Raw genomic sequence first — 12,339 nt, 5'->3', positions numbered from 1 at the left:
AAAAAAAAAAAGGAGGAGTGGGAGGGAGAGAGAGAAGATGGGGAGAAAGCAGGAAAAAGGAAGAGAGCGGGAGAGAGACACACTATACACACAGCTAGTTAGATCTCCATTTATGAAATGAAGAGATTGAGATACACAGATATTTTACTGGCAGGAAGATATTATAGACAGCCAGACAGATATCCATCCATCCATCCATGAAAGATCACAGACAGGCTTTGCCCTTTACCGTGCTATGGATCTGGAGGACGCACTTACCAGCTTTGGTTGTAATCTGGGCTCCCCCGGCCGTCATGAACTCCAGATTCCCCAGCTGTAGAGTCCCAGACAACAGCTTCCACACCTCCCTGATATCTTCATCGGTGAAATCCATCACTTGCATGGCGGTCTGACCAGAAAAAAAAAAAGTGATATTAGAGGAAATGGATAGCGAGGGGTCATCACACAGGGGTATTAAACCCTTCATGAGACACTATGGCACTCAGGCCACCATGATCTTTGTTTTCCACTTTCTGGGAGAGTCACCCATCAAACACCTGCTTGGTCCAAAATCCACTTCCGCTTAAAGGTGCAGAACAGTGAATTGCTGTATTTCAACCATAAGGCAGCAAAAATATTCCAAGGCTGTAATTCTCTAGAACAGGAGTTAAGAAAAAGGAAGATATTCTCAGAAAAATAAACTCACCACAACTTTCTCGTACATTTCTTTATCGTTAAGGCCTTCTACCGTCACACACCCAGAGTTGCAGAGATACTGATAAGAGTGAGTATCCGAGAGGCAGAGAGCTTCTGAAAAACCAACCCAAAATCGATGGCTATCAGGTGTTGTTGTCATAAATGATAAAAAGGAACTTGTGGTTGCAACCAGAGGTCACCTGAAGTCTGAGCTTCTGGCCTGTGAACTGTCTGCCCTCACATTCTGTTTCCCATCTGGTGGGTGTGGAGGGTGAGAGGTCAGGCTGCAACTTTTGGGGTATATGGGAGAAAGAGCACTGCACCAATAGTTGAAATCCAAAATCAGTTGGCAGGGATGTGGGGGGGCTGGTGCATTAGAAGCCTACACCTAACCCCCATCAAGAAAACAAGTACTGGACTCAAAAGGATTAAAATGGTTGAGGTTCAGAAAATAATGGATTGCACAGTAGATTTCATACCGTCAGGATGCATGTGTCAGACTTCAAGTGACCTCTAACCTCATGACACTCCAATCAACGTTCTAGTCTAAGACAAAGGAAATAAAGCTAGATAAGATGGTAATGCAAATTTCATAAGCAAAGCTTAGAAAAGCATTAGCTGGTGTGTTTAGCTTTCATTTGTTTATCTCCTAATGCCCATTTAAAATACACCCATCTAAAGCTGGCCATACAGTGCACAGATTTCTGCAGGAATTAGCCAAAATGTCCTGTCGGCATTACCCGGCTCAACCAAAGGTTGCTTATGGCATATTTAGCAGCCGCAGATCCCACCGGCTATGCCACATACAATAGCCTTCATTCAGTTTATGCTGCATGTCCGCCTTTTGTCCGTTGGCTGCTTTAACGCAACACTCAGGATGGAGAAGTGTGAATGGGCCCTAAAAGAAATATGTTATCCAATATCTGAGAAACAAATTAGATACAATATGGACTTCCTTCTGAAAATGTTAATGGCCTGGCTGTCATGAACCAAAACCAGCAGATCAGCATGACAGCCTCATAAGGAGGTCAGTAATGGTCACCAACATCTTCCATTTATGACAAGTTCCCTTTAACAAAATGTTAACCGTTGATTTGATGGCCAAGCTCAATAACCATCGTTTTGTCAGAAAGAGCAGTAACAATATATAAAAAGACACTCCGATTGCTCACCTCGTTCCTCCTCATCGGCACCGGCGAGCAGAGCGTAGAATATGTGATAGTTCCGCTCTCCGGGGCTTTGCCGCGTCACTCGGGTCTACAGGTTGAAAGAGGACAGAGATCCGCCATGGTTATATCTGCCCTGCTGGAAGGGGACCCCAGAGACCAGGGGAAGGACCCCAATAGGCACAAGAAACACAACACATACAGTATGTTGTATGGAGAAACCACCAAACTTACCTTTTCCAACAGATCTGGTTGGCCAACCGTTAAGGAAAGAAACAAAATTTAAACATGTCTCCCCTGGCAAATATTACCTCCTCCCTTTATTGCATCTGGTTGGATCAGATACATTAAAGCACCACTCCAGTTGGGTTAGTTATCACAGTAAATGTACATATCAGATTATGGGCACTTTCCAATTGTGAGCTCCAGTACTGTCCAGGCTAAAGGGTATTAATATTTTCCCAGACTGGCTGTTGGGCAGCTGGGTATTTGATAGCTCAGTGAGCATATTATACAGCAGCTAATCTGTATCCACACAATGTGGAAGAAGGAAACTGTTGCAGACGTGGATCTTCCCAACTACGGGGTCAACATGCAAGATAGAACTCCACCAAAAAACGAATTTTGTTTTGACCAGGATTTAATCGCATGTCTAGGACTTGATGCTATACGTGACCCCAGCCAAGATGTGACCGTTTTTTGACCTTTCTGGTGCCGCTTTGTGAAGTGTATTCACCATATTTTACTAAAGAGATCCCTCTAGGGCAAGGCTAGGCAAACTCCAGCCCTTTAGCGGTCCTGAAACTACACATGCCACAATGCATCTGCCACTGATAGTCACGTTTTGCAATGCCTCATATGATTTGTAGTTGCACCACAGCTGGAGGGCCAGAATTTGCCTACCTCTGCTCTAAGGCGATCAGCGACAACAGCCTAGGAATATATGTAAATGTACTTTAAGGAGAGCAACCAGGAAGAGTCAACTCCTAGCCAAGTGACAGATGTCAAATCAGGACCAAAAGTGGAGGGATATCTTCCCACCAGGGTAAAGGACAGCAGTAAATGCAGAGCTGGATTTACTCTCTTTGCTGCCCCAATGCCAGGTTCCCCAATGCCCCCCCCCATTCTTCTCATTTTCAGATAGGACTGTTAGAACAGATAAAAAGACATTGAGGGGTAATTGACCAAAACTGGAGCAAACAGAAGCTGGAGTTGTTGCCTCCCCCCCGTATGCAGGTTGCATAAAAGTGATCTCGGCAAACTCGCCGAGATCAATTGTACAAAACAAGCGGCGGCCTCCCCCGCTGTACATTTAGCCCTGCTTGCCCAAAGCAGAGCTAAATGTAGAAAACTACCTGCACAGCGCCCGGATCTGCATGTTTCGGGCATTGGGAGATAGGAATTCCACACCCCTGCTGCCCATCTATTCCTAGCTGCCCCGAGGCCGGGCCTCGGTTGGCCTTGTGGGAAATCTGGCCATGAGTAAATGGCATATCTAAAAACAAAAATGTAAAATTCTGCAGCTGACAGGTCCTTAGATGCAGCAGCCACATTAGTTTTCTTTTCCCAGAACAGGGACGGCTCCACCCACACAGCCGCGTCACTCATTCACAGATCCTTCGGCAAGATGATAGCCACTGGGCCAGAGGAACTCATGACGTCACCACACTTCTAGTTCATTTATTCTTCCTCCCTCACTCCCATTACTGCATGTTGGTACTGAGGTACAGACATGGGCAAGAAGAAGAGTCTGCAGGAGCCAGAGCATCGCACCCAGGATCTACTGATCCCGGTTGCAAGGCTTTATTGGCTTCAATGCAAAAAAAAAAAAAGTAAATGCATTCTTTTTTTCAATGAAGTACACATTTATTATCTTTTTGCAAAATGTGGTCTTTCCCTTTAAAACTATGCAACCAAAATCATAACGGAATGAATGATGAATAGCTAATCGGCATCTGCAGATTTACATCAATTTGCGCTCTGCATTTATTGTAAGGCAGAACACATTTTTAGGTTTATGTCCGTTTTTATTTACGGCATAGGGAATAATTCAAGAAAGAAATGAGCTCGATCTGCTTTTTTTTCCCGATCTTTTTGCAATCACAGGATTGCTACATTTGCATCTGCCAGCAACAGGAATCGGTAGAAAAGGCACATCTGATGACACGTTCAGCATCACTTTTGTTTAGATCTGTTTAGAAACTGAGAATTCCATTTTAAGCCTTCACTTTTGGACCAATAAATAATGTCACATCCTCTGCAAGAAAAAGAAAAGTTTTCAGGTTCCCAATAAAACCGGTGAGCAGATCTGAGCCTGCACCCAGCATGGCAGCCAATGCCACTCAGAAGGATACAGTCCACCACGCGACCACCCTGGATGTGTCCTTGCGGTGAGAAGTGAAGCTGGATGAACTTCCCGAAGCGGCTGGAGTTGTTATTATAAACTGTCTTGGCGTTTCCGAAAGCTTCCAGGATCGGGCTGTGGAGGGATAAAAATAAAAATGATGAAGCTGCAACATTAAAAACATGGAGTGAGTCTGCACAGTCCATATGTCTGTCAGTATTGAATTAACTCTGCCCAATGCTAAAGCTGGCCATACACTGGTAGCTTTGTCATATGAACATTCAAATGAAAAACCTCATCAGAACATTGGATGAGGTCATCAGGGACTTGAGGAATGTTGTTAAAAACTTAATTTAGATTTAACATTCAATTTTGGAATGAATGGAGTTTGCCAAAAAATAAAACCCACATACACTGCTCGAACCAGAGGCGTAACTAGAAACCCTCAGGGCCCCAGTCCAAGAAACCATGTGTGCCCGGTACCTTTGTATCTTTCCAGCACGTCCTCCTGCTTGTCAATGCAGTGCTGCTGCAACGAGGACAAGTTGGCCTTATTATAAGTGTAATAAGCTAAGGCCTGCTGCATGCTTGGAGGGGTCCCATGAGGCAATGTCGGCACCTCAGCGGTTACCAGCGTCAGACTCTTTTCTTCCTTTCCGGGCCCCTAACAAGCGGTGGAGCGCCAGGACCCGGTTGCACATGCAACTTCTGCGACCCTGGTGGTTCCACCAATGGCTAGAACTTCCGACGTTGAAGAAAGATTTTCCATCCTGCTCCTTCCATTTTCCTCGGCACTATGGTCAAAAACTATCGATCAAAAAACACCGATTTGACCTTATTAAAATCAAAACTACTGTTATATGGCCAGCTTAGCCATTTACCCCCTTAAAATAATAGTTTAATAAAACTGATGAAATAATTACATGTTTAAAGTAAATTTAATGAAAGCTCCACATTTAAAAAGTTATAGGGCTCTAAAGAACTCTGGGAATTAAAAAAAAAAACATACCATTGCAGTGGGGCTATTCCCACATTGCAAGGGTTAAGTGCTCATTTTGTGTATTGGGGGGCTGGAAAAAAAAAAAAGGGAGGAGATGTAGTCACTTGATCCTCAGTCCCATGGTGGTCAGCACTCCCCTCTGCTCCGGTTGTGGCATAACCCTCGGCATCCTCACGTCTAATGGACCTGCATTAGATGTGATGACATCATGGTCCTTAGATCGCTGGAGCTCAAAGGAAAAGAGGCTACAGGGACCAGTCTAGCAGCCACTGGTATCGAGGGTCGGGTGAATATATAATTGCTTTACAAAAAGCGAGCAGTTAACCCTTGCAGCGCGGGGGTAACCTAACTGCAATTGTATGTTTACTGTATCTAGATTGAGATTGGCTGGTATGGTTTTCGGCACTGTCCATATTGCATTTGACTGTACTAAAAGAGAACCTTTTAAGGAGCTTCCTGTCTGGACATAGAACCAGGTCATCACAAGCTTGTACAAACAGCACTCTATTCTGTACAATGTGGGAGCTGTGTAAATACTGAGTCATGTCCCATGCAGAGAATTTTTGTACGTTGTCACATGTCACCAACTAATATCCAGCGAGATAATGGAAAGCCTTGTATAGGGGATGGCATGCTGAATTCACCGCCAGGGAATTTTATGTAGGAATTCTAATAGGTCAAGAAAAAAAACTACAACAAAACCGCAAAGTAGACAAATGGTATACACACATAGGTCACGGTATACACAATCTTCGTATACACAATCTTCTAGATTTATTTGACATAAGCACATGCCCCTTCATATAGAAGGAGACTAAATCATCTGCTTCCTGTCGGCTCCTCGCTATTGTATACATTGAGACATGCAAACCACAAAGTTCATTTGTTTCTTCATTTGTGTTCTGCACAGTAATGGTCTGCATTGCCCCAGGAGATTCAGGCCTGCTTTGGAACTAAAAGCCTGAATGCGATTGGCTGCTTTGGGTCAATGCAGATCATTCTTTTTGTACCCAAGGCAATACCAAGGTCTTTATTTGATAAGTCCCAGTTGATCAGTTACAGGTTTTTATTATTCTGAAGGGTCCAAATCAGGGGTGACCAGTCCTTGAGGGCCACATTTTTGGGCGTGCAGCGTATTTTGTGTGTTGTCATCCATGCCTCTTGCATAGTTTATCGCGCCCAAGCATCATGGGAGGATCAAAGCAGGTGATGTCACATCCAATGTACGTGTAATCTCCCATGATACCATGGGCAATTGCAAATCTGACTGACAGTGGGCATGCAGGTAGTGCTCAGGGCTGATCCTAGATTGAGGGCTGTGGACGGGTCACGTCTGGGCGCTGTGTGCAGATTGCACTCGAAAACCTGCATCCAAAAGAACCCTAAACCCACAGCAAAAAAAAAAAAGCCCTTGCATGATCTAATTTGCTCCAACAGGAAAAAAAAAATATTTCCCAAACCCCTACTGCAATTGGATATTCCTCAACAACCGAGATAATATTATTATAGGTGGTGGTAGCATACGAATGCGCACTTGAGGTCCACCTTGAGAGAATAACAATGTTACACCACAAACAAACCAACCCGTTGACCAATGTAACAAGAACAACTGGCTGTAGATGTTGCAAGATATTGAAACTCAAATCATAGTCTCTTCCTCTGATCATAGTTGGCCAGATCGAGTGCCAATCATTCAACCTCATCAATTCAAAGCCAAAGAATCATATAAAAAAAATGCAGATCTTTCAGTTTTTAAGGCATTTGATTGTAAAATTGATGACAGGGCTGTATGAGGCAAAGAAATGTGACCATCACGCCTGACAATCTTTCTTTGATGCTTTTAGAACACCAGCAGAAGTCAGGAGCGAGTTACAAGACAGAAATTATAAAAAGAAGAAGCTGCTGCTGGGTATATCTGACCTGCTTTCCATGATGGCCTTTTCCACGGTTGTCTGGTTCCCACCTCCCGCGCAATTCTGGCTCATCGAGGACAGGAATTTCATCAGCAGTTTCGTGCTCTCCGTTTTGCCGGCCCCACTCTCTCCACTGCAACAAGGCAAAAATCAAGATTTCACCGACCGGAGCTACAGCACGAGTTGGAGCTTCAAGTTCAGTCCACCACAAGCCACCTACCACCACCAATTAATTTGATGGTGAAGTTAATTTTGGGCAAAGAAATGCCCAGATATAAGCTGTTGAAGCTGCCAGCGTGACCGCTTCAACATTGACAGCTTCAATAATAATTTTTTAATGTTCAAATTGAAATGTCTGTGAAGGTTCTCATTCATCCAGGTCATGATATATATTTAACAAAGAAGTCAAAGCAACTGGACTTGCTGTATTTTTCTTGAAGACGTTTCACTGGACATCCGACCAGCTTTCTCCATTCAGAATGAGCTTTCTCATTTCTGAATGGAGAAACCTGGTTGGATGACCAGTGAAATGTCTTCAAGAAAAATACAGCAAGTCCAGTTGCCTTGACTCAAATTGAAATGAAAAACTGAAAAAAAACACACAAACTACAGCAATTTTATTAAACACAATTGGATTTTTCCAATCTATTCTATTGGGCTCATTTTAGTCTCATGGCCATGCCTATGGCTAGCCCAAGTAACATGGGCGTGAAAAGGATTAGTTGGCCCATTTATAATGTTTGTTACCTTGAGTAAAAACGATCTGGTATCCCTTCACCTTATCATTGCTAACTCATAAAATAAACAGATGAAACAATGAGAGGCGAGAACATTTGCACGTACCTGATGAGCACGCACTGACTGTCATGTCTCTTCCACAGGCAGCGATAACATTCGTTGGCGATTGCAAAGATATGGGGCGGCAGCTCCCCAAAGTGGTGCCGACGGTACAACTCGACAGTGCTTTCGTCGTACAACCCCGGAATCTGCTTGTAGGGGTTCACCGAGGCCAGAATGGAGCCGATATTGGTCTACAAGAGAATAAAAATGTAAGCCGGAGGCACAGAGCGGGAATAAGAGGAGAGATGTTGAGTAAACTGATTTTACCTTAAGGAGGGGGAAAAAAAGGATTACATTTCTCCTTTTTTGTGAGAGAGAGTTTGTTTGTAGTTAGGTTTATTTGATTTTTAAAGCTCCTATGTGCAACCAAAGTGCCCTTCAATTTTCACCTCAAAATATATACAATAAATACATTAAAAAAAGATAAAATGATAAATTAGTAATCAAACATATCAACTGTACAAAAATAATATAATGCGCTAAATTATTTATGTCAATTTATGTTTCTACTGCGCCAAAAGGTATAAATAACCCCAGTGTTTCGAGGCTCCAAGTGTCTCTTCCTTATATTTAATAAATTTAAATATTTTAAAAGTTATATTTTTTATAATATATTTTATATTATATCAAAGTGTATTAATTCAGTCCCTTTTTTTATTTAGGTCACTCTTGGACTGATGTACAAACTGATCACTATGAGAAGGAGACACTTGAAGCTTCAGGAAACACTAGATTTATACCTGTTGGCACAGTGATTGATATAATCCATTTTGTTATTTTTGTACAGTTGAAAAGTTTGATTATCGATTTATATTTATATTAATCCTCATTGAACACTTTTTCATTATATACTTTTATATATTTATTTTGTTGTGACAATTGAAGGGCACTTTGGTAGCACATAGGAGCTTTTTAGAGCGCTGAACTTAAGATAATTTAATTCAAAGTGTATGAATTGATCCATATTTGTATTAATTTGCATTGAATATACATACACACATCCATCCATCCATCCATCCATCCATCCATCCATCCATCCATCCATCCATCCATACATACATACATACATACATACATATATATATGTATCTATATCTATATCTATATCTATATATCTATATATCTACATACATACTTTTTTTTTTTTTTACATGTTTATCCATCATTCTGAAATGTGACTCTCTGACCCGGTTTTGCGGCGTGGTTCATTTATAAGTGTTGGTACAAGGTGAAATGGGAGTGGTGGCTCAGCGGCCAATCAGGTTCAAGCTTTGATGTTTCTGGATTAGTTATATATTAAAACATAACTCCACCTCATGCAGGCCAAAGCAATACAATTACACATCCAGAAGGTCACTAGAGGAGAGGAAACAATTTCTTTAAACCTATAAAATGTTACCTTGAAACATCAATCCTGCCAGCTGGCAGATCGCGGCCTTGGAGGAAACTATTATTTATTAATGGAGGACGGCAGCTGATGACTTACGTAGATTTTGTCTTGCTGATAACGGAGATGCAGATTTAACATGATGGCGGCTTCATGCAGGTCAGACAACAAGGACATGTCTTCCACCCCTTCCTGGTTACTTTGCTGCATCGGGAGGACATGGTTGCGGGAGAGTGAATTGCGGGGGTACACAAACTCCTGGGGTAGAAGAAAAATAAAAATCATGTCAGTTATTTCCTTGCACTCACATCCATATTATGGGGGCTAAGTGATTAGCACTTTTGCTTTGCAGCACTGGGGTCTGGGGCTCACATTCCCTGAAATGCAATACATATAAAGACTGTATAGTATGCTGTTTATATGCTGTCCTTGTCACGTGTGGTTGTCCTCCATGTACTCCGTTTTCACCCACAGCCATGTTGCTGGTCAGACTGGTGTTTTTGGATCACATTGGGCCCCTCACTCCTCCTTTGTGGCCTTCAGCTGGTTTACTTATTTTAAGCAATGCAAGGGTTCAGCGGCATCACAAGGGGGGTGCGGCCCGCACCCGGGTGACACCATTGGAGGGGTGACACCAAAATGACTGTCATTTGCATACCTTATTCCGCCGGTGACTGTCCCCTCCTCTCTCTGCCAGCGTCCATCACTAAGATGGCTGCCGGCAGGTATTAATAAGATTGCTGTGCATGCGCGACCACATCCGCCCGTGGTGACGTCACGCGCATGAGCGCTAACGTTACAGTGGGGTGTCACCCGGCAAACGCTCTGGGTGACAACCGGCCTCGGGACGCCCCTGCAAGGGTTAAGTGCTCGCTTTGTATAAGGAGCTAAAATAACAAAGTTGTAGTCACCCAAACCACGATCCCGGCTTCCCCTTAGACTGTTACCTTCAGCTTTGCTCCCCCCTCTGCTCCAGTGGTCTAAGGTCCAGTGAAAGTCTAGCCCCAAGATTTGTGCACTGAACTGAAATCACTCTTTCCTGATCCCATCTTTAAAATGGACTACACATGGACATATTACAGAAAGAGTGTTATAACTGTTTGATAAGTGCAAGAAAATACCTGTTGATCTGCTGAAAGTCCAGAGAGCTGATCACTTCCTGTGCTCTCTGCCTGTGCTGCATTCTTATCTGATACATTGTCTCCAGCTATCTCTGCGAAGTACACAACACTCCCTACATCATGGAGAAGAGAAGAGGGGCATTCTGTATTCTTAATACACTTCATGTCCCAGGGTGGCAGCACTGCTTCTCTATAGATACAGTTCAGTGAGGGAGGGGTGTTGTTACCCTAGGACAGGAAGGGTATTACCAGCAGGATCACTGGGTGTGTGTATAAAGAGGAAAAAAGCCTGGAAAAAAGAAAAGGAATGCAGCCGCTACATCTAAGAATTGGTGAGCTGCAATATATGACATTTTTGTTCTTGGGTATACATACACTTTAAATACATTCTACAGCTGTAGAGTGATTGAAGCTTCGGGTGCTCTCAGAATACACAACTATACGCCACCTAGTGGTCAGTGAGCAAATGGCAAGCGTGTAAACAGAGACTGACTGGAGCATTGATCAGCATTCCTGGCACATCCCTTTACTGGAAACCAGTTGCTAAAGCCACTTCTCAGCAGCTATAAAGATGTAACGATGGCCGCAAACGCTCACCCACAAGACTAATTCATAAAAGCGGAGCCTTCAGTGTACGCACGCCTGTTATTTTTACAACATCCCGGTAAACCTGTACACTTCTCTACTGCCGGATCAAAGCCCTGAACACAATAACCTCACCCCAGCTAAAGCAGTCAAACATTCCATTGCCACAGATGCAATGTACTGGCATGAGGCTTTCCTCTATACCCAGCAATTCTGCTTGTTTAAAGGCTAAGTTTACCCTTTGGACCATGTTTCATGTTCAATCCATAATAAGGGTGTAACATTAACTAGGGTCACATCGACAACCCCCACAAATCTACTGGGGCAGAGGGACTCATAGTTCTCATTGTTGCCCATCCATGTTACTGAATGTCTGTACCTCGGTACAAATATGGACAAGGAGGGAGAATCTCCAGGAGCCATTGCACCTGTGATCCATTAATCGTGGTTGCGATGCTTTACTGGCTCCTGTGTGGGGGGGAAAAAAAAGTGCATTTATTACAAACACAAGAAGTGTGCAGTTTTTTTACCAATACAGTGGACTAGACCTTTAAAAAGGCCAGAATTATCGTAGAGTCCACTGCACTTCTGGACCGCTCAGATACAAGTGCTGCAAGTCTCAGACTACAGGGCTATGGTCGTGTCTCTGCAACCTCTCCTCCAGGCCATTAACAAAACACATTCCCCGGCTTCATTTTGTGAATGGGCTGGAGGAGAAGGCAGGGACATGACTGCAGCATTCGTCACAAAGCACACAGTCCCAGACTTAATTTGGTGAATGGGCTGGACGAGAGGGAGGCGGAGACATAACTGTTGTAGTAGGGTCTATGAGGCCTGCAGCTTTTATATGCAAGCGGAAGTACAGCAGGACCTTTACTCACCATGTGCACAAAAGGATTGGCCAGGTTTAGTAGAAAGCCTTTGTTAAAAGTCAATTCCGTGTGATTCCCTCTGTGAAGCCGCCACACCCTAAACCCGCTTACACCTACATGACGGGGGAATTATGTTTTGACAATGAAATGTCTGACTGCTTAAACCGGGATTGTGCCCGGAGCTGGGCTATAAAAGGCCCTTTGGGTACCATGCAGCCTTGTGGTGGAGCTACAGAGTCCCATCAATCACAACAGCTCATTATTTCCCAACAGCTGAAAAATAACAATGGGCGTAATCACCAAAATTCCCGACCAGCTGAGAGAGAATTTTTATTATCCGCACAAACACAATTCTAAGCAGCTCGGTGGGGTTTTATTTTCCTACGATTGGTCTATAGCTCACGCCAACATCATTTGCAAATCCTATTCTAGTGCA

The 12,339-nt window shown here is 43.4% G+C and overlaps 1 protein-coding gene across 1 annotated transcript in view; it reads right to left on the bottom strand.

Moving 5' to 3' along the window:
- Positions 1–258: 258 nt before the first annotated feature.
- Positions 259–12,339, bottom strand: part of LOC108792295 (unconventional myosin-X-like) — a gene marked incomplete at its 3' end in the record, with an annotated part of 64,068 nt that continues 51,987 nt past the window's right edge. Inside the window, exons 3-10 of the mRNA XM_018563036.1 lie at positions 9,425–9,583; positions 7,942–8,129; positions 7,106–7,231; positions 4,196–4,320; positions 2,076–2,089; positions 1,848–1,932; positions 686–789; positions 259–388 (exon numbers count right to left, since the gene is read on the bottom strand). Of these exons, the coding sequence (XP_018418538.1) occupies positions 259–388; positions 686–789; positions 1,848–1,932; positions 2,076–2,089; positions 4,196–4,320; positions 7,106–7,231; positions 7,942–8,129; positions 9,425–9,583 (931 nt within the window). The remainder of the gene's footprint in view (positions 389–685; positions 790–1,847; positions 1,933–2,075; positions 2,090–4,195; positions 4,321–7,105; positions 7,232–7,941; positions 8,130–9,424; positions 9,584–12,339) is intronic.

The sequence above is a fragment of the Nanorana parkeri genome, unplaced genomic scaffold (genome assembly GCF_000935625.1).
Source record: "Nanorana parkeri isolate BGI_ZX_2015 unplaced genomic scaffold, ASM93562v1 scaffold626, whole genome shotgun sequence".
Lineage (NCBI taxonomy): Eukaryota > Metazoa > Chordata > Amphibia > Anura > Dicroglossidae > Nanorana > Nanorana parkeri.
Note: the sequence above shows the minus strand (reverse complement) of the source record. Positions and strands in the feature narration are given on the sequence as shown.